Source organism: Lissotriton helveticus, chromosome 1_1 (assembly GCF_964261635.1).
Source record: "Lissotriton helveticus chromosome 1_1, aLisHel1.1, whole genome shotgun sequence".
Classification (NCBI taxonomy): Eukaryota; Metazoa; Chordata; class Amphibia; order Caudata; family Salamandridae; genus Lissotriton; species Lissotriton helveticus.
Window position 1 is genome coordinate 470,148,150 of NC_136057.1, and position 23,191 is coordinate 470,171,340.

At 48.7% G+C, this 23,191-nt stretch overlaps 1 protein-coding gene across 1 annotated transcript in view; it reads right to left on the reverse strand.

Moving 5' to 3' along the window:
• Positions 1–18,967: 18,967 nt before the first annotated feature.
• TSPO (translocator protein) overlaps positions 18,968–23,191 on the reverse strand; it is a 93,190-nt gene continuing 88,966 nt past the window's right edge. The window contains exon 4 of the mRNA XM_078654030.1: positions 18,968–19,415. Coding sequence (XP_078510156.1) covers positions 19,242–19,415 — 174 coding nt within the window. The 3' untranslated portion in view covers positions 18,968–19,241. The remainder of the gene's footprint in view (positions 19,416–23,191) is intronic.

A 23,191-nucleotide genomic window follows, 5' to 3' on the forward strand; every position in this document is an offset into this window, starting at 1 on the left:
TTTGTGGTACAGACCGCAATGTAAAGACACAGTGTGGTTCGAGATGCGTTGTAAAGGCCGTTAACCTTTTTTCATAAGCTCTGCCTCTTATTACAGAAATTGTTTAATTATTAAAACACATTTTCTTTTTTTAAAACAGTTTGTCCGAATGCACCATAGGATGCCCCTTCAATAGATTTGCAAATTACCAAACCAATTGCCCAACAAGCAAAAATGATTATGTATTCAATTACTATTAGGCGTTTATAACATCTATACCCAAAACAAGAATTCTACAATGGCTAAAACTGGTGACTTTTGGAACTTGGAAACCACATTGGAGTTTTGGCACCGGCTTAACATTATTTGATTTTGGGAAAATTGGTTTAGAGCCTTGTTCCTTTTCAAACTGCACTTTGAACAGCATCCATCAGCATGGGTGTTTTCTTCTTTGCTTTCTCATTATCAGTGCTTGCCCTCCTCTCACACCAAGCTCTTCCAAGATAAAACGCAAACCTATTCGCACATTTGCTTTTGGCAGTTGCAGGATCTTGCTGCGGGTGCCAAGGAAGGGATAACCACCAAGAGATACTGCTGCAAAACACCACAAACAGTTTGTCTTGTTAAAAAAAAAAAAACATATACTACAGCCTCCGACATTCTGGTTTCTGCTCCCAGTGAAATCTGAGTAGAAGAAAATGTACAGCCTCCAGTTTTATTGTATGAATTTTCCGTGGCTTGTTGTGCGAGGGAGGAGTATTTGTTATGCATTTATAGCTTTTAAACTCACACGGGAAAATACTTGAGCCCAGATACACAAAGGTTTAGCATTGGGTTAGCATTACGTTTGTATGCTAAACCTTTTGGGGGATTAACAAACCAACGTTAATTGATATTAGCGTTGGTTTGTATAGAAAACTAACACAAAGCAGTGTGAAACACTGATTTGCATTACTTTGCGTAAAGGGGGCATTAGATGGTTGTTACATGGGTGTTCCAATGCAACCACTCATGCGTTTTGACGTTAAACCCTATCCGAGGTTGGCAGACAGGGTTTAGTGCCTAAAATTAACGCAGCTGAAAAGCAGGCATTAAAATGAGAAATGTTTTAATTTCTACTTGCTTTTGCGACACACATGCAAAGTACGAAAATGTTTTAAACTTGTCTAGCCATAGTATTTTGTATAGGAAGGATACCCTTCCTGTAGAAAACCTATGGTAAACTCAAGCATACACTATGATGGGAAGGTGTGTGCCAGGCGCCCGGCAGCTGAAATTAGCACCGGTGCTAGGGAGAGGGAAAGAGAAGGCCATATCTCGGTAAATATGGCCCTATCCCGCTCTCATTGCAGTATTTTTGGCTGCTGCGTTCTGTGACTTCCTTGAGATTCTAGGTCTTGGAGGGATGCTGTGGGGCGCTGCATAACGTGCTCTTTCTAAACTAGGAACAATACAGAGAGAGGTTTGTATTGGCACACGGATTTGCATTAGAGTGAGTGTACACTGAATATTGTTGGTACGCCCTTGTAAGTATGAAGTGTTGGAACAGATGCAATACGAACATACGGAACGACATAAACGTTAAAAAGAATTCTGCTAAAGTACTTTAGCCAAGGTATAGCTGAATACAGTGTGAATAGAAACACTGAGATTGCTGCTCGTGGGTCATCCGTGGTAGCCTTTTCGACCATAAAAAGTAACAAAATTTCAAACCAAAACCGGACAGATTTTATTTTATTGTGGTGTATCATGCACGGATAACACGGTGTCCCTTCCACTGCTCCCCCCTCCCTCCTGTTATTGCTTGCCCAAGACTCCTGCCAACACTCCCCTACCACCCGCACCTTCCTCCCCAAACAACAAGCATTGGCAAAGACATTAGGTCACGCCCCCCCATGTGAGATCCATTGGCTTTGTCAATGTTTCATGTTGTACAGCAGCATGGCTGAAAGTAAAATAAAAAAATAAAAACAAGAACTATGACGCAGCCAGCGCCGACCACGTTAAAGCAATTATTTTTTTAAAACTTTCAGCCTAGCTGCACAGCAAATGTATTGCTGTACAAAATGGCTAAGAAAACATTGACAAAGCCAAAAGATCTCTTGTAGGCATGACTATTGCCTTTGCTTGTTTATGGAAGTGAGCACGTGATGCTGTGCAAGGCAGAACTCCGACAATGCACAACTGGATGATGGCATTCACTCAAATGGAAAACCACAGGCACTAAAATGTATAAGAAAACAGAAAAGCGTTGCAACTTAGAATAAAGCAAATCCTATTAAGTTTCTGAATAGTGGACCAGCCATTTCGCATTACTCCTACAGTACTGATAATGGACACAGCAGACAGTGTCATTCTATGTTGACTCGCACTTAAAATTCAACTATTATTATTTTCTCTATGAAGGGCTCCATCCATGTGCAGACAGCACAACTATTTTGGTCATAAATAGTGTGACACTAGAAAAGTGGTCAGGTTGAAAAGGATTGTTAGAGACAAAGGTTTGTTTATAACAGAAGAAACCTTGTGCAAGATCAGTTTTCATACAGTTTGAACGCAGCACTGGCTATCATAGTTTATTTTTTTGTAATACAAGGCACTGTGCAATTGTAAAGAAGTGGCTGTCTGTGTCTTCCTAGACATTAACTTACTTTATACCAGCATTGTTGGCTCAAGTAGCAGTCCTGAAACTCTATGGGACACCTAACAGAGCAGGAAAACGTCATTTTCTGTCTGATAGGACGTCACTCATCAGACTAGTGGCTGTTTCACATTGCACCCATACAGCCTCTGATAAGTCAATCTCCTACCCCTCCCTCTTGTGCCACGGTGTTTCACATGCCTGCCTGGGTGATTTAGCACAGGTTCAATAACACACCGACAGGTGGACACAACCTGTTTATTGCTGCAGGATGAACACTTAAGCTAAGAGCATAACGTAACACTTTTAGCTTAAGGCTGGAGGAGTATGTTTTTTTTCTTGTACGATCTCGGCTTCTGTCTGGATTAATAGGGGAGTGGGACCTAATGCCCAATATGGACAAGCCACCACGGGGTATGCTTAACCTGGGCATGGAGGCAGCAGAGCAGAAACAGCTGATGTCCCAGCACCACAATGATACTGCAACCAGACGCATGAACCTCAGTCTGTCCATGCTCCAGCAGGCCAGGCCAAAGATCTAGGGAAAGAACAATTAATCTCGATTATGACAGGAAGATCTCGTTCAGTTCCTGAAAAGGTGAAACCTTACAACAGTATAATATGGGCCCCGTCACTACTAAATCACTGAGTGCCATCCAAAAGGTAGTGTGAAGACCATCACCTTAGTGTCTTTCAAAGCCAGAGTTTTTTTTTTTTTGCTTCAGACCCCAAGCAGAAGCCTCATCATTTTAAAACCAGGAAAGGGGTACCCTTCAAGGAAAAGAACAAGCTTGTTGCGCCAGTTTCAACAGAGGCCAAGAAGCCCTAGTGACATCTCATGATCATAACATCTCCTCTGGAACATCTCAAGTGGCCACTCGACCAGTGGTAGGGATGCGTTCTCTCTCTCTCCTTTACGTAAAATGGATCCAGGGTACCACTGATGCATGGGTACTCTTGGTACAGAGCAGATATTCATTACAACTTCTACAGTTACACCGGTCTAGGCCATTACAGGAGATTGAACAGTTCCTTTTTAGGTCAAGCCTGGTCAGTGCATGCGCTGCTCTGCAAGCTTGCTGTATTGAGTTAGGAATTTGAAACCATGTCCACTCTCTGCACATATTTTTTACTGGCTTGTGTCGTTGTCCTTTGTAAATACTGGCTTCTGATTCCTTAATCACCTTGTTTGTGCCTCCTTAGTACTGGCTTGTCTTCATTTGAAACTTCCAATGGCGACTGGCTCTTTTACTTCTGTTGCCACACGGTATGATTTAATTTGTCTGTAAGCACTATTTTCTTTACCGGGTTTTACCCTAGTGTAGGCACGACGCGCTTTCCTTACATTCAGCGCGCCATGCGCACTTTCAAAGCAGCCAGAACAATGGCGGGCGCTTGTTTGCAATGCCATAAGCCTCGCATTTACAAGAGTTTGAGTTATTGGCAAGGTAAATGGCAATAGCTTAAAACTCTCACAAATGCGAGACCTATGGCATTGCAAATATTTTTTTTATGGTCAAAGCCTCCATGCCGCACTTTCTTGTTCAATGTGAGAAAAACAAGGACCCCCTGGGTAGTGATTACTAAAAACTCCTAGGGCAGGGTAAACCAAGTGTATGCAAAAAAATCCTAGGCAGTCTTAATGGTAGACAACAAGTTATGGGACCCAATTATGACTAGGAACAGGCAGGCAAAAAATATATGTAATCATACGTGAAAGACAAACATGTTTTTAATATGCATTATAAAAATCATATACAGAACTAGCATAATTCAGATTATATGACAGTGCAGAAATAAAATTATATGCAATTGTTACATATAATGACACAATATACACCTTTACAAAATTAGTTAAAAAGACACCACAAATAATTTTTACGAGGTGTCCACGAACAAAATGAAGGAAAGAATACTCGACGCGCGTTTCGGCGAGAACGCCTTCTTCAGGAGCCACAAATTAATACTACTACTAGTATTAATTTGTAGATGCAAGCCACTAAAGAATTATATTTTACAAACTCTTTTTTATATGTAATTGCAGATTGTTAACTGTGGCTCCTGAAGAAGGCGTTCTCGCCGAAACGCGCGTCGAGTATTCTTTCCTTCATTTTGTTCGTGGACACCTCGTAAAAATTATTTGTGGTGTCTTTTTAACTAATTTTGTAAAGGTGTATATTGTGTCATTATATGTAACAATTGCATATAATTTTATTTCTGCACTGTCATATAATCTGAATTATGCTAGTTCTGTATATGATTTTTATAATGCATATTAAAAACATGTTTGTCTTTCACGTATGATTACATATATTTTTTACTTGCCTGTTCCTAGTCATAATTGGGTCCCATAAGTTGTTGTCTACCATTAAGACTGCCTAGGATTTTTTTGCTTGCACTTTCTTGTTCATCAAGGCCGTGCCCCTTTCTTTAGAAGAGCTGTGTCTAAGGTAAGGTGCACGGCCACTATTAAAGTGAAACCACGGCACGGGGGCTTTTACAAAAAAAAAAAAGTATTTGTTTGACAAACAGATGCTTTTTTGTTTTGTATGAGCCCCCATGTTGCAGTTTCACATCCATAGCAGCTGTTCACCTTTTGTTAGACACCGATTTTTCAAAGAAAGGGGCAAGGCTTCATGTACGTGAAAGTGTGGCATGGCGGCTTTAACAACAAAAAAATACTTGCAATGCCATAGGTCTCGCATTTACGAGAGTTTAAGCTGTTGGCATTTACAATGCCAATAGTTCAAACTCTCATAAATGCGAGACCTATTGCATTGCAAATGCTTGTTTGTATGTGATAGAGCCTATAACACTTTGCGAAATGGGGCAGGGATGCGAATTTCCTTGCAGGAAAGAGCTCTACAATGTTCTGCATTTTTACTACCTGTTACTGCCTGTGCAGATGTTCAAGTTGTTAATTTTGGCTTTGGTCTCGACCTTCCTTCACAATGACTGGCTGTCTTCTCTGGAAAACCTAATTTCCATTTACCCACATAGACACACAGCACCTTCAGTCCACTGCGGGAAAACAACACTACTAGTCCAGCCTACTGTCCATATGTCTTAATGGGCTCCCTCAACTCTTTACCAAGATCCTGGTCCAATGGCTAACTTTCTTCTCATGCACAAGATCAAATCATTTCCCTACCTGGACAACTCTCTCATGACTGGAGCTTAAATAGGAAGCAAAGTTTGGTTTCACCTAGACACTCAAGATTTTGTACGATCCTGGGCCCTCTGGAAACTACCACAAATCCTAAGTGATGTCTTTAATGAACCTACAGCTCATTTAGGGCAATTCTTCACTCCAGCTTGGTAATAGCCATGCCTCTTTGAGAGGAGAAGACTGCCACATCTTGAATAGCAGGGTCATCAGCCTGGTGTTTCAATACGTTTGGAGAGTATAAGGTTCCTCCTTAAAGGTGGTCAACCTTCCCCAAGGGACACATATGTTCCTTGCAGCATATTTTTGGGACTTGCTCCTGAAGGAACAGTCCAAGCAATGGATTAGCAAGGGGGGGGGGGGGGGGGAGAGGCAGTCTTCCCCGTGTGGCACGAGTTTTAGTGGCAGCAGCCTCCCCCCGCTCTTACATACGGCTGCAGGGTGGCTGCCTCAGGCAGGAACTAGTCTAGCTACACTACTGAGTCCAAGCCAGTTTGAATAGTTTCATCCTTAGATTCATCCTTGTAATGGTGAGCACAGACTCTCAAACTTTTTAGTGAGATGCCCCTTCCTATTGCCTCTTACCCGAGTCACAATCACAACCAGCTTCTTACAATATGGGTGGGGTACTCACTGCAAGAAATTCTGAAGCAGTGTCTTTCTTGGCTGAAGGCAGTTCTCCCAGCATTGAAAGCCGTCATCTTTGGTGAGTCCTAAATTGAGGATAATACACCAGCTTTCCTGGCCTTCTACAAAACCCTCATGAGAAGACTCCACAAGATTGGCATACAAGGATCTGCTCTCAAATGGATCAGTTCTTCTTCCTAAATAAAGTAAAGGACTAGCTGACAGAGATCCATTCTATGCCTAAGGTTAATTGTTCCCTAGTTCCGCCCCCCTGCCACCCACTTATGATAAACCGCTCACTGTCTTCCCAACGCTTAATCATGACTCCCTGACCCTCCTAATGGGCTGTGTTAAGTCAGGGTCACCTGCAGATCCCTGCCCACCGAGGGTGTTCAGTATGGCACTACCAGGGGTAGAGAGCGAGGTCCTCACGCTACTTAACTGGTCCCTTGAAATTGGCCATGTTCCTACTGACTTCAAGGCAGCACGAGTCATTTCTCTTCTGGAAAAAACAGGGGCAGACATGAAGAACCTTAAAAACTTTAGGCCAATTTCCCAGCTCCCGTTCCTGGCTAAAGTACTGGAAAAGCACGTACCACATAAAAGTAAATCAACTTCTGCAAACTAATCAGGCAGGTTTCAGGGCCCATCACAGCACGGAAACGGTAATGTTAGAAGTAATGGACGAACTCAGGCTCAGGGCCAAAAACAAAAAAACGAGTTCCCTGGTTCTGCTAGCCCTATCCACGGCATTTGATACGGTCAACCATGACCGACTTTTGTCGTGGATTTCGGAGTTAGGCATCCAGGGAACAGCCCTTAAATGGCTCATGTCCTTCCTAACCGACCGTTCACAGAGAATACAGCTGGCCGACAAGGTGTCCAACACAGGCAAACTCACGTGCAGGGTTCCACAGGGCTCGGCCCGGTCCCCCCTACTATTCAATGCCTACCTCCAGCCCTTGGTGGCCGCTCTGACGAACATGGAGTGCCAGGTATATAACTTCGCGGACGATACCCAAATTATCATCCAGATAGAAAACTCCCCTTCTGCCCACACATGACTGCAGAACATTTTAAAATACACTGTCAACTGGATGAAGGCCTATTCCCTAAAAATCAATCCTGATAAGACTGAGGTACTGGTCATCACCACAGACACCAAACCCTGGAGCGACCTCTTCTGGCCACAAGAGTTGGGCAAAAAACCTGAACCCGCCCAGGCCGTAAAAAGCCTGGTCATCAAAATTGATGCCAGGGTCTCCATGACCCATCAAGTATCGGCTGTAGTAGGAACATGTGTTGGTCTGTGTTAGACCTGGCATCATTGGTGTGAGTCTCCATCCATTTTGACGGATTACCTCCTCTGTTTTGATATGTTATTTCTGGATTCATGCTTTGGGCACTGTGCCACTGCTAATCAGTGCTACAGTGCAAGTGCTCCCAATGTTAAATTGATATACTAATTGGATTCCATGATTGGGTTATTTGATGTATCTGTCAGCCCCTAGTACAGTGCACCATGTGTGCCCAGGGGGCTTGTAAATCAAATGCTGCTGGTGGGTTGCAGCACTGGTTGTGCCACCCACAGAGTAGCTTGTAAAGTGCGTCTCAGGCCTGCCATTGCAAGGCCTGTGGGTAGTCTAGCACTGCCATGTCGACTTGGGCAAGTGCACCCATTTGCCAGTCCCTAAACCTTCCCTTTGCTTCATATTAGATACCCCTAGGATAGGCCCAAGGGCAGGGTGCATTGTAAGTATAAGGTAGGACATGCCCGGATGTGTACAGCATGTTCTAATAGTGAATTACACCCATTTTCGTTTTTCACTATTGAAGGCTACCTGTTCTTACAGGCCAGAATGGGCAGTAAGATTATTACATTCTTATAATCCTAACTGACTCAGGGAACATGGTAGAAATCGAGTTTAGTATGCCTAAACTCAGAATAATAAAATACATCTTTTAGTAAAGTTTATTTTAATATTCTGTGTTTGCAAATACCACTTTTAGAACGTAGGTATTTGCTTGCCTAACCATTTGAGCCTGCCTCAGCTGGGTTGTGTATTCCTTGTCTGGGTTTGTGAGTGACAGGGCTGGGGAATTCCAGGAGACAGGCTGGGGCAGCCCAGTGGTAAATAGAGAGATCTGCATCTAGATGGGAGGGAGGAGTTGCACCTGGGACCTGAATAGGGCTGGGCCTTCCCTCTACAATGCTGGCTCCACCCCCTGTGGCATGTCTGAGGTCTCTGCCCTGCACTGTGAAAGGAGAGGAGGAATCATGTCAACAGAGTGCTCCAGAACTGTATCTTCCCCTCCCTGTGCTAGCTCCACCTCCTGTGGGGCGGCTGATGTCTCTGCCCTGCACAGTGAAAAGAAGAAGAGAGTCATGTAAACAAAGCGCTCAGGAACTGGTTTGGACTAGGCAGAGGCCTCTCTGCCTTCAGAGAACAAAGGATTTTGGGGTATAAATATTGGGACCCTGATCCCAAGAAATTAGATCACTTCTGGACAAGAAACCTTTCTGCCAAGGAGAAGAACCAAGGAAGCTGCAGGAGTTGTACTGCCCCTCTGCCAGTGCAGTGTGCTGTTTGCTGGGTTGGCCTGCAGTGGTTGCTTCATTGCCAAGGGAAAGGAGAAGGAACTTTGTAAGGACTTACATCTACAGAATATTCTTTAAGGGCTTGAATTGTGCTTGCCTCCTGCTGAAGTCTCAGGGACAAAAGTCTTCACCTCCAGCTCCCTCCTGAATTTCCTTGCTGGGAATTCTGACTCCAGTCACTTGCGTGCCGCTGGGAGCTGGAAGCCCGACGCATCGAGAATCGTGTTGCCGCCGCAGCTGAAATCATCGCAACGCCGGAGAAGCGAGCCTTCGCCGCATCTCCCTGGAAGCGTGTGTTCATCGAAGCTGCCTTCTGTCGCATCACCGGAGAAGCGTGACGCCATCGAGAGAGTCGCCAACGCATCACCGTAGAAGCGCGTCGCAGGGCCTGGTGCGGCTCCAAAGTACAGAGTCGTCGCAAGGCTGCCAGGGCGTCATCGCATCGCCGCATCAAGGGCGCCATCTTCTTGCATCGCAACCGGAGCATCGCATCAAGGTGCCATCTTGCGCACCACAACGGGCACGCAAGCCGAGAATCTTCGCATCACCTCCAACAGTAAGGCTCGCGACGAGTTCCCTACTCTGCGCAAGCATTGAGGCAGGAAGCAACCGACGCATCTCCGCTTTTGCGAACCTTCTGTTTACTTTGTGTTACGCATCCAGGTACTTTGTTGAGAACTTTATCGCATTTAACAGCAACTTGAGCTAAGCAACTTTAATCATCTTTTAAGCAATCTTAAGTGTAGTATTGTGGATTTTTGTGGTCTTGTGTTAAGTCTATATAAAGAATACTTATTTTTATAAAAACTGTGTTTAGTCCATCTGTAGTGTTTTCACTGTATTACTGTGTATATTCACAAATGCTTAACACACTGCCTCTGAGATAAGCCTGTCTGCTCGTGCCAAGCTACCAAGGGGGTGAGCAGGGATTATTAAGGAGTGTAATCCCCTTATCCTGATTTAGAAGTGAGGGTCCCTATTTGGACAAAGGTGAATATCATGGCCAACTAGAGACCCCCAGATCTAACAGTCTGCTAAGACAGCTTCGGAAACTAGCACCCCTTCTCTCCTTCACAACACTTAGAATGGCTGTATTGGCCATGATAGTGTCACAACTGGACTACGGAAACTCTCTGTACATTGGCCTTCCAGAAAAATTGCTTGCTAGACTACAGGTGATATTGAATGATGCCGCCAGACTGATCTTTAGACTTCCAAGGAGGGCCCACGCCACCTCCCTCCTACGCCAGGTTCACTGGCTTCCGGTCAGGCAGAGAACCAAGTTTAAGGGCCTCTGTATCGCGTACAAAGCCATATATGGTCAGGCCCTATCCTACATCAAAGAAAGTCTAGTAAGCTACACACCCAGCAGGTTTCTCCGTCCCTCTGAGGCAGGCCTGCTGGCCTGCCCCCGCTTCACCTTGGCCTCCAAGGGAGGTAGAGCCTTCTCAACTTCCGTTCCTCAACTATGGAACAAGCTGCCGAAGAATTTGTGTAAGGAACAGGTCCTCCTCCCTTTTAGGAAGAAGTTAAAAACACTCCTTTTTGTATCAGCCTGGGGCATACATTAATCAATCATTTCCTTGCCATGCGCTAGCGTAGGGCTCTCTCTCACAGCACTTGGAGACCGTACGATGATTATGCACTTTACAAGCTACAATTACAATTACAATTTTATGTTTAAAGTATTTTATTGCAAGATTATCAACAAAGACAGAGTACAAACAGTGTGAAACTTGTCGTCTAAGAGTCGCAAATCAGAGTCTCCGCTCCCAGGGTGCCATCAGAATGCTAAACTGTACAGTCAATACACATTGTGGAGCCACGTGCTAAGTTAAAAGGCTATGACGACTGACACCCGAACCAAAACCCCCCCAACTGCCCCCCGCCCTACCCTCCCCCGGAACCACCCCAGCCTCCCCTCCCCCCCTTTCCCCCCCCCCTCCCACCGCGTCACCCCCCCCCCGTATGTGCTGAGCCACTGTCTTGCTCCTTCCACACTCCCGCGACCGCATCTTGCCTCACATCGCAGATACTCACACCGCAATTAAACCTGCGGAGAAGTCAAGGACGTAAGTCTCATGAGCCTGAGGTATCGAGGGCAGGTAATTTCCTTAAACTCCGACTGCAGTAGGGTGAGAAAAGGCTGCCACAATTCCTCCAGCTTGTCTACCTCACCCGCCACTGTTAGGGACAGTTTCTCCATACCCAGAACGTGCCACAACCTGTGTAACCAGCCTGTAATGTTGGGAATAGTGGTGGTGCGCCAATAAATGAGTATGTTCTGTACCGCAGAACCCAGCGCGATCGCTATTTGCCTACCCCTTCTGGATCTGAGAGGATACATCAACCCGTTAGGCAACCCCAATAGGACATAGGCGGGAAAACGAGGCAGTTCAATATCAAAGCACTGGTCAATCTCATTTAAGACCTCTTCCCAATATGGACCTAGCAATGGGCAGTCCCACAGTATATGTGTCAGTGTGCCAATCTGTCCGCACTCGCGCCAACAGGTGTTCGGGATGACGTGGTTCATCTCATGGAGTCGTTGAGGTGTGTAGTACCAGTATGTGGTTATTTTAGTGAAGGTCTCGGTGAGCCCGGTGTGATATGCCGAGTGACGTGCGCGGTAGGAGATGTCGTCCCATTCCTTGTGACTTAGTTCCCTCCCTAGTTCCCGCTCCCAGCGGCTCCGACCGGGATTATAGATGTGAAAGGGGGGGGGAGGGGGCTGCAACAGTTTGTAAAGGTCTGAGACTAGCTTGGCATCCGATGAACGTGTCGCCAGCCACATCTCGTAGGGCGTAAGGTTCCGATCGGCGAGGTCACGTACCGCCCGTTGCAGCGCCCAGTGGCGAACCTGTAGATATCGTAAACGCTCAGTCTCAGGCAGGTCTTATTCACGTCGGAGGTCTTGGAACAACACGATTCCCTCAGGACCGTACATGTGAACCAGAGCGCAGCATTTGGCCGCACGCCAAAGCGAGAACGCGCCAGGTTCCATCCCGGGTTGAAAGTCAGGATTCCCAAACAAGGGTGTAAGCGGCGACGGGAAGGTGGTAAATTCCCGAGTGGCATTCACGGCGTCCCACACTCTGAGAGGAACTTGCGTGATCAAGGACGCGTAAAGATTGGGAGGGCGATGTGATCTGCGCATGAAGGGTATCTCCTGCAAGGTTCTACCCGCCACGGCTTGGTCCTGAAACAGCCAGTGCCCGTCAGATTCCCATTTGCTCCACTCCACAAAATACCTCAGTTGCGCCGCCTGAAAATACTTGTGGAGATCCGGTATACCGAGTCCCCCGGATTCCGGGGCTAGCATAGACAAGGTCCTTTTAAGCCTCGGCTTACGTCCTTGCCAGACAAAGCGGGCGATGTCAGCCTGCGCTTGTCTGATCCAACCCTTCGGGGGCAGGAGCGGCAGGGCCCGAAACAGATACAGAATCTGCGGTAAAAGAGTCATTTTCACCGCAGCGATGCGCCCCAGCATGGATAGAGTGCCCTTGTTCCAGCGGGACAATTCCGCCTTCATCTTTTTGCCCAGTGTCGCGTAATTTGCCGTCGCCATGTCGGCTAAGGAGGGTGCCAATAAGACGCCCAAGTACGGGAGCAGATCTTTAGACCAGGTCATGGGGAAGCGGTTCTGCAACTCAAGTCTCGTTGCAGCGGTCAGCGAGAGGTCTAGGGCAGACGACTTCTTCATGTTCATTTTGAAGCCCGCCACCGCGGCAAAGGCCTCCAGTTCAGCTACGCAGGCCGGGAGAGCGGTCCCCGGGTCATCAAGCATGAGGATCACGTCGTCCGCGTAAAGGCTAATGGTGTGAGTGTAGCACCCCATCCGGACTCCAGTCACTTGCGGATTCCGGCGGATCCTCTGGGCAAACGGCTCCATATAGAGGGCGAAAAGAAGTGGGGACAGTGGGCACCCCTGCCTGGTCCCCCGTTCTATCGCAAAGTGCGCTGAACTGCACCCATTCACCCTCACCACCGCCGACGGGCGTCTGTAACAGTTAAAGACAAGGGAGCGGAATTTCTCCCCTACCCCAAACCTGCAAAGAACTCTCTCAAGGTAAGACCAGCGCACTCGATCGAACGCCTTCTCAGCGTCAACCGATAACAACATGCGTTACCCCGGGACGCGAGAGGCCTTCTCTAGGACGTGTATCACTCTCTTAGTGTTGTCCACCGTTTGCCGGCCGGGGACAAACCCAGCTTGATCCGGGTCCACAAGTCCCGGTAGATATTGCGCAAGCCGAGTCGCCAGGATCCCCGTATAGAGCTTAAGGTCCACGTTCAACAAGGAGATTGGCCGATAAGAGCCGCACTCAGACCGGTCCTTCCCCGGTTTGGGAATAACCGACACAGTCGCCCGGAGCAAGTCTGGAGGGATAGCTCCCGGCTCCGCGAAGGTGTTATAAAGACGCGTCAACAGCGGGACCAGTTCTTGACAAAATGTCTTGTAAAAGAGAGGGGTGTACCCATCGGGCCCCGGGGCCTTCCCAGGTTTAAGACGGGAAATGGCCGCAATCACCTCCTCCGGCCGGATGTCCCGTTCCAGGTGTTCCGCCTGATCCGGGGTGAGAGCAGGTAGCTCGACCGACTCAAGGTAATCAGTCTCAGCCAATGCTGAGGGGGGGTTCGCCTGCGTATAAGTCAGCGTAGAACCGGCGGAATTCTTCCGCAATCCGAGGGTCCTCCGCAACGATCTCTCTGGTGGAGGTCGACAGCTCCGCAACCCGCTGACGTTGATGTTTCACCCGGAGCTTGTTCGCCAGGAGGCGGCCGCACCTATCTCCACCAGTGTAGTATGTATGTTTCAGGCGCAGCGCTGCATATTCCGCCCTGTCCATGTCCAGCGCGGAGAGCATTTTCCGGGCTGCCTTAAGTTGCTTCCAAATTCTAGGGGCCCCTGTTCTTTGATGCATCTGTTCCAGCTCCCGCACCCTGGCGGTAAGCTCATCTCGTTTTTGTTGTCGGTCTCTATTTTCCGCTGACGAGGTGGCGATGAATTCCCCACGAAGCACCGCCTTCAAGGCGCCCCATTGCGTCGCGCGTGAGGTATCCCCGTTTTCGTTATGGGACCGAAAGTCGGCGATCGCGTCCCGTATTTGTTTCACCACCACTTGCTTATGCAGCAGGGTGTCCCTGAGGCGCCAGACTCCCCGAGTGGGTGACACCGGCGGCAGTTGAAAGGAGCCTGTCACCGGGGCATGATCCGATAATGTGAGTACCCCCAATGTCAGAATCCGTCGCAAGTGCGGCCATCGGCCCCGTAACCAGGATATGATCCAATCTCGCGTACGTCCGGTGTGCGTTTGAGTAATAAGAATAGGCCCGGGCAGTCGGATGTAGGCGTCTCCAGAGATCATGCAGGTCAAGATCGCCTAGGTGAGAGCGACAGAGGTCTGAGAACTCCCCTGTGTGTGGGCGTCGCTGTGCCGACCTGTCCATGAGGGAGTCAAAGACCATGTTCAGGTCCCCCCCAACGATCACGTGTCTGTCGGGTGTAGTCGCTATGTTCTCGAGGGCTGTTTGTAAGAACAGGTCTTGATGGTCATTCGGGCTGTAGATGGAACCCACAGTAAACAGGAACCCCCCCGAGTTTGAGCCTGTAAGCAAGGAGCCTCCCTTTCTGCTCCGCAACTTTGTGTAGGACCTCCCCCTTAAATGACCTAGATATTAAGATGGCTACCCCCGCAGTCTTGGTAGGCCCCGAGGAAAAGAGCTGTACTGGGAATTTCGGTGACCTCATCCTAAGGCAGTCACGTGACAGGAGGTGAGTTTCTTGTAAAAGGCAGATGTCCGCCCGGGTGTTTTCAAGTAGGGATAATATCGCTCTACGTTTGACTGGGTTGTTTAGCCCTTTCACATTGAGAGTGACTACCTTAAGGGCCATGAGTAGTTGTCCCAGAAAAAGCGTTCAAAAGAGGCTAAGGCGGGAGTGATCGCTGTGCGCACCAAGGGCGTAAGGCCAGGCAAATTCCGGAACTCAAGAGCACCAGAATCGTAGCGCAGTGCATGCAGTGTGAGGTCAGCGCAAAAATAGCAATAAAGCAACATAAGCCAGCACAAATCCCCCAGTCCCCCCCCAACATCCCGCAACCAACCCAACTCCCGGCAACTCCACCCCGAACTTCGAGTCCCCGGGTTCACCCTCCCCGAGCCCAACTTCCCACTCCCCGTGCCCCCCTCAACCCCCCGCCCCCCCCCCCCTTCCCCAACTTCCCATGAGCAAAGATCATAGTCCCAGTCCGGCCCTTATCGGACAAATCTGTGGTGAGTCAGTTATGTGGACGTCCAGCCACCTCCTGCACCCCCCCGCCGCCCCCTCCCCCCCAGAGCCCCCGCACCTGCTGTGAAGATGAGGCCATAAAGATCTCCCCCCGGAGCTTGCTCAGGCCGTCAGGGCCACATCACCAGACGACGTGTCTCTGGATACCTCCAGTATCGCGCTGTCCATTTCAGCTCTGACTGTGAGCGAGTCCGGTCGCGATGACAAACGTGTGGGTCGGCGCCGTCGAACAGTCTGCCAGCCATCCCCGGCAGGGTGCCGGCGGGAGACCGTGGGAGTGTCGGTGTCCACCGCTGTGATCCCCAGCACCTCGCAGGTATCCTGGAGGGACCGGAGTTGATGCAAGGCGCCGTTCCAGCGAAAGATCAGCCGAAAAGGATGGCCCCAGGAATACTGTGTGCCGTGTTCTCTCAAGAAGTCCGTGGCGATCTTGAAGGATTTGCGCTTTTGAAGGGTGATCGTGGATAAGTCTTGAAACAGCGCCACTGGATGGCTCCGGAACTGCAGTGGTTGGCGACGCCGTGCCTCTCGAATGATCCGTTCCTTCAAGGACAAGTCCGGTAGGAACGCCAAAATGTCCGGGGCTGGCGCCGAAGCCCGTCGAGGTGGGCCCACTCTGTGTGCTCTATCAATCCTCACCGGGAAGTCGCTCGGTTCACCTAAGATGTCGCGAAATAGATCTCCCAGATAAGCCGTCATGTCCTCCCCTTCTTCTCCGGATGGAACGCCTCGGACTCTAATGTTGTTGCGCCTGGATCTATTCTCAAGATCCTCCACGTGGGCCTGGAGGTCAATCTGCTGATCCCGGAGTCGCAGAACCTCCTGCTGCAGGTGCGTTACTTCCTCATCTCGGGTGTGGTTAGTTTCTTCCACAGCAGCTACACGTTCACCGAGGGAGTCGACCTCCCTCCGCACCTCCCGCACTTCCCCAGCCACTTCTTGTTTCAGCACCTGGAAGTCCTCTCTGAGGGTGCTGAATAGCGATTCCAAAAATGAGCGGGTCACTGGGGGTTCCCCACCTTCTGCCCCGCGAGAGCTGGATGGGGGGCTCGGGGCTGGCTGGTTCCTGTCCTGCCTTGGGGTCGCTCTGCTCAGCATATCGGGCAAGGTGCGCTCGCCTTTCTTACCCCCACGGTTGCCAGACATCGTGGGAGTGGGGGAGTGGGGGGTGTCTGTGTCGTAGAGTGTCACAAGAAGGGGCCAAACCTCGTGGGTCGTGATGAGTGCGGCTGCACTCCGAATGCTACTGACTCCACAGTCTCTCACTACTGCTCTCTAGGGCGCGGAAAGCATCCAGGACCAACGGTAGCCGGGCTACTTCTCCACCTCCACTGCGCAATGGAACACCACCCGTGGTGACCTCAGCGTGTCCCAAGCAGATGTCGAAGTTCAGGTCCCAGAAAGAGGGGGACGGCCAGCCCCCCACCGTGGCGCTGTGGAAACTGTGCAAGCCTGCCCCCTCCAAGGCCAACGCGTTCCACTGTTGCCTCTGCACCGTCCAGTTCAACGTCCAGGCCGAGAACCAGGCACTTCTTGGTGCCCCTCAGAGGGGGGTCAGCCGCACAGTTCAGTGTCAGCGGCCCATGTGGCGCAGGAGAGGGAGTTCCCAGCTAGATATGGGCCGCAGGCTCTCCGGAGGCCGCCCGAGGGCGGGCAGGGCCCCCGCGACCGTGGGCGCTCTCCGGCCGCTGCGCAGGACTCTCGGGTCTTGGGAGGCGCCGCGGAGAGCTCCTCCCGGAACGTTGCTGAAGCGTGGGCCTCCTAGAGGGGTCTGGGGAATCCCTCACCGTGTCGCCACGGAAGTGGCGCGAATCCGTCGTCTCTCCGGTCTGCGTCCCGCTCTCACTCCCTCCAACGGTCCGCGCAGGCCACCAGAGCGCCACCCAGGCCGGGCCCCCAAGGAGTCCAGCCGTATAGTCCAGGGCCGGTAGGCCTTGCGGCGCGGGAAGCAGGGGCCGCCGGCAGGCAGGGCTCCGAAATGAGCGACGGTGCTCCCCAGAAGGCCCGCTGGGGCCCGGTCCAGAAGTGCGTCGGGGCGAGGGCCTCTGTGCAGTGCTCTGGTCACTCCGTGTGCTCACAAGCGCTCCCTGGAGGCTCCGTCGATCCCCTCGGCCCCGCAGTGTGCGGCAGAGGGCCCCAGAAGCCGGCGCCCCGGGGTAGGCCTCCCGGCCCTCCGGATCCCCGGGGTCGCGTAGTCCAGACTCCCCGAGTCCGCCGCTCGGGACTCCGGCCCGCTCCACGCAGGGCCGCCGCGATGTGCTGTCTTGTCCGCTAGGGCGAGCCCCACCTCCGCCTGTCGCCGCACTTCTCCAGGGCTCCGGGGTTCCCCGCCGCTCCGCTGTTGTTCCGCGCGGGGCGGCCCGCAGACGCTCTCCGACCCGGCGGCAGGCCTTCTCACGGGGGCTCCCTCAGCCCGGCTCCGTCGCGGTTCACAGGGCACCGGGGATCCCCAGACTGCACCGGCGTTCGTGCACCGGCACAGAGCACCGTCCCCCACAGGATCCGGGGGAGATCAGCGGGAATAGGCGGTACTAGGGCTCCGGGGTCTCGAGAGCTCGGCAGGAAAGCGTCTTCCTAGACCGCCATCTTGGCCACGCCCCCACAATTACAATTTTAAAGGGTCAGCTGCCACCCTTCAGATCAGACACCAAGAAACAAATATGCGGAATCCCACAGGGATCATTTCTCAGCCCCACTCTTTTCAACAAATACATGACAACTCACCAACATCAGTCATCTCCTACGCCAACATCCTTTCCCTGATGGACAAGACAACCATCACCAGAACAAACTTTACCAACTGCATGACCATGGTAGCAGGCTGGATGTGAACAACTGCCAGAAGCTCAACTCGAAAAGACGGAATGACTTCTTCAGCAACAAGACTTCCATATTGGACTCCACCTGGTGGCCTTTGGAGCTAGGACCAACACCCACAGACCACACAAGAAATATAGTAATCATGCTAAACAGCAAGCTCAACATGACACCTCAAGTCAAAGCAGTGTGCACCTCTTGCTTCCACATTCTCTACATGTTGTGAAAGATCCTCAAATGGTTGCCTCACCAAAATAACCACCACACATGCACTCATCACCTACAGGCTGGACTACGACAACACACTCTACGCCGGTATCTATAAACAACTACTACACAGTGCCAACTCATCCAGAACACCACCGCAATACTCATACTCTAGTACCCACATTCCAACTCTGAAAGCCTCACTGGCTCTTCATTCACAGGTGCAGCCATTTCAAACTTCTCATGCACACATAGAAAGCCCTATCCAACACAGGACCAACATATCTGAACAGTAGCATACACTTTCACCAGACACCTACGTTCTGCCTAATTCTCACTCGCACACACTCCCCTTATCCGCAAAAGGTAAACCAGAGGTTGCTCATTCTCCTACATCGCACCCATGACGTGGCACAACCTCCCTCAACTCATCAGTGCTCCCTCCTCACTTCTCGAGTTCCACAAGAAGCGGAAGACCTGGCTCTTCGTATAAGCACTTTGTGAACCACATACTTACCCAAGCGCCTGGATTACCCTGGATGATTAGTACGATATACAAATCAACATAACAAATACTAACTGGAGACTACAACCTGCCACTCAAGACAGCATTGGATTTAACAAAAAGACACTTGCCTATATTTTTTCCCATACACTTTATTTTTTTATTCAGAGTAGAAAAGACAAAAAGATTTTTAGATTACTTTCAATGCATGGTTTGATTGTCATCACTTCACTCACAATCTCACTATTAAACATGTACCAGTAATACAACATATGTTCAAAGAATTTACAATCATTTTTAGTTATAAACACAAGTTAGAGCATTGTTACTTTTAAGTAGTTACACCTTCAATGTCTGTATAAAATGTATATTTTCAATATAACTATTGAGAATTAAACGGTCATCTTTTTACTCCATTTTCTTGTCTTTGTTGTCTCTCCAAATACAATAATTCAAAGTAGTGGCGAGGCATAGCCATGCAAGATAAGGATACATGCAATAGGCTGCTGTTTTGTTTATAGGATACCAGGAAATTGTTGTGGCAAGCGCTGTTCCAGTCATGAAAACTACTTCAATTGCAGCCTGTGAAAATTAAATAAATAAATAATACACGATTAACGTGATTAGACAGTAGGCAATGTATCTACATTCAATCAACAGTTCAGATTACAAAATGGTAATAGGGGAAATGCAGCAATCCGTGTTTTAAATTCTGAGTTTATTAGGCCACGGTTGTTCATTTTTCCACAACCACTGAATGCAGTTATATGCATTTACCACCCTCGTCAAAAATAACTTTCCTATTTTGGTCCTGATCCTCAGCATCCCAGCAAATCTTCTTACAGGGCACTTGTTTATGAAGCGCATTTTTAATGGCACAAACCCATTTCCTCTTCTGTAACTTAATTTCAAATACTAATTTGCCTTACAGGTCTCCCATCCTATTTTTCTGAATCACAGATTTACGACACTGGATCTCTATTAGGACCGTTTTCCCTTACATGCACCATTATGGTACCCCTTTCAGACTGACTGAATGAATGAATGATTTACATTGCACCTATTTGCCACCAGAGTGATCACAGTGTGATTAGATACATAACCTTGGAGAGCATGCTTCGGTCAATTGAAATGAACAGTGAACATGACAAGGTGTTCAGTGCCTCTCAATGCTTAAAGAGTAGGCAGATTTTAGATGGATGAGATTTCTAAAGTGTGATTGCTTACACAGAAAACAATCAACATTATATGTCTAGTAATTAGAAAGGAGGAAAGCCCAGAGCTGGATGAGAGCTCATGGAATAGTTTGAAGTGGGAATTTAGAAATGAGAAGTAGAGTTCCCACTCAATAGACAGTCACAGAGGGACTCAAAATTAATATAGTTGAGGAGCGGGGGACTTCATGATGACAGACATTCTACATTTTTATTTTTTGTTAACTCCATTTTCCAAACTCAAAACAATATTTTGGCATACTCTTGCTACCAGCACACATGGCAGGTGATGGGCGGCGGGCATGGGATGTACTGTAGGAGAACAATGGCAAGAAATTGACCTACTTTGTGGCCCCTCTGTCCTGAGACAGTCACCACACGAATGCCACAGAATGCAGTCTTTTAGCTTAAGGCTTGGGCCAAGAAATGTTGCTTCTGTTACCTGCCACCATATTAGCCCAATTTCAGAGATGGAAAGAATTAGGTGGTAATCTCTCAGAATTAGCATTCAGGGTAGAAATCGGACGCGGTAGTGATACATTCCTAATTACAGTGTCATTCATTTAAAGGTCAGGTAGTTACATCGTAAGAACCACTTGGGAATGATAAGTCATAAATGATGCATTTGTGACATGTCGGTCTATATTGCAAATTCAATATTAATGATGTATCTTTGCTATACCTTAAAGATTTAAATGAGAGTTAACAAGACACAGCATGAATGTCATTACATTTACTTAAAATCTTTATCAAATTGTGTGCTAGAGGCAAATGAGACTTCGGATGCCCATCCTTAAAATGAATAGTTGTGCATGGATTAGAAAACCCATGTATAAACAGCCTACATAAGCTTTTTTTAATGTAGTAGTCCAAGAATCCCTCAGTAGCAGAAAATTCCAACATCTGATGAACATGTGATGGATCATATAATGAAACACGGGGAGCTGCAAAGGAATTATAGTCTGCAAACTGCCAAGAGAAATATAGTGTAAAAAAACTGGGTATTGGTTCTGGAGGATGCGACTCTTTCCCAAGTAAAACGTCCAAAATCCTGCCAGGTCAACACAACACACAAGTTAAATAAAATGACCCTGGTTCAACTCCCGATGGCTATGACATGCAGCAGACAGGCCTAACTTGTGGAAAATGTGTTAAGTATCTAGCAGTACTAAAATAGGTAAAAGGTCATAACACAAAAATACAACATTTACCTTCTAAAGATCAAGAAACATCTAATAAAAAAAAAGATACACAAATATGATTATAATTCAATAAGGGGAACCGGAGCATTTATTTTTTAAACTTTTAAGGCAAATAGTGGCAAGAAAAGTGAAGCGCCAAACAAAAGTCACTGTTCATGATTGACAGCGACCTAGGCGAGAATTCAGGCATACAGCAATAGAGACAATAAGCGGCCCATTCCTTCTTAGGGCCCGATTCGGATATCGTTCGGAAGGCCTCCGAATCGGATGTGGGTTTCCCGGATCCAATTCGTAGCCCTTGTTTACGACCAAATCATACACAGGTCCGAAAGACCAAGTATGATGCGAAGATAGCGTACGCGCCGACTGAATCGTTTCCGGGGCTTGAACCTGTCCGTACGACTCGTTCGTAGCCGAACCGTGCCACGCTTTGGAGCCGAATTCCAACCGAGCGAGTAGGATGCACGATTCGAACAGCCGCTTCACCTCGGTCTCAGCCAGACTAAACAGCTGTCTGAAGCATACTGCGGGTGGCCGTAGCAAGCCCCCCTTCACTCAGGGCCCTCCTAATCTGTCATGGGGGTGTGCCTAAGAGTCCCCCGTTGCAGGCATGCACAGTGTGGTGCCCGCCACAGGGTGTATGATTTTGCCCACCCACCCCTTTTTGCTATGGGAGCCGGTGTACGCTTCTGTAACAGGCTCCCATAGAGTTCAATAGGAGTCTGAGTGAACCGAGTCTGTAAGCATACGCTGAATCATTCTCGCTCGTTCGGACCCCTGGGGCACGTTTAGCTCAGAAAGCCCTCCAGATCAGAGTCGTACGGAGGGCTTTCCTAGCAAGATTGGAATCCTGCCCTTAATCTTTTTTATGAAGTGAAATCCTCCAGCTGTAAAAGGTTGAAGGCTGTTTCTAAAGATGTCTCCCCTCGAATTCAGTTAGTAGTTGGATGAGGTCACATTTAATCTATTGGTTTTGGCAGCAAAAGCTCAGAGCAGGGAAAATTCAAATTTTGCACCTGCCAAAAAGTCCTCTTGTCTGCAGGATACGCTTTGAAGGTTTTCTACCTTAAGACTCCAGTTTCTTTTTTGGAGCTTAAGATCCTCCAGCGAAATAAGGCTGCAGGAGGTATCTGGGAAGGTCTTGCCAAAATTGGTTACATTTGCTGTGAGGTCCTGTTCAATCTCTGGAGGTGTTGGAAGTTTAAATATTTTTTAAGTTCCACTTACCTCCCTTTGGTCATTTCTAAGGTTCCCAGGACCTCTGGGACAGCACTCAGAGGGCCAAGATCTGCTATAGCAGTGTCTACCAGCAGCATCCAGTCATAACTGGTCAGGCAGTCACCCCAGAAAAAATTTCCCTGTATCAAAAACACAAGCCTGCAACTAACCCTTGGAGTCCCCTTGTCTGTCCTGGGTACAAATGAGAGCATCAGGCCTCCTGCAACTAACCCTTGGAGTCCCCTTGTCTGTCCTGGGTACAAATGAGAGCATCAGGCCTCCACATAGGTCACATACAACAGGTCCAGTCCTCTTCAGTTTATCAACAGGTCCAGATGTGTCCTGAGATCTTAGGGGGTTAGGTGTCATGTTTGTACAATTCACTAGCCTGTGGATGTGGATGACTCGTGCACAGCACCTAACCAACAAACAAACCTCCCCCCCTTTAGTAAAACATCTTGTTTACCTTAATGCAAGCCATTTCACAGATCACCATTCTCAGGGAAAATCAAGATGGCAGAACCTTTCTGCAACTGGGTAAGGCCTGTGCCCACCCAGGGGTGTGTATTGCGAAATGATCAGTCCCCTCTACCTCAACCACAACAAACTAGTTCTGGGACAATCGCCCCCTTTCACTGGAAGAGAACTAGGCTGGATTTAGCTGACCCGAGATCAAAGAACTCCACTTCACACTTCGCTCGGAATGGGCAGGGCTCACCCTGGT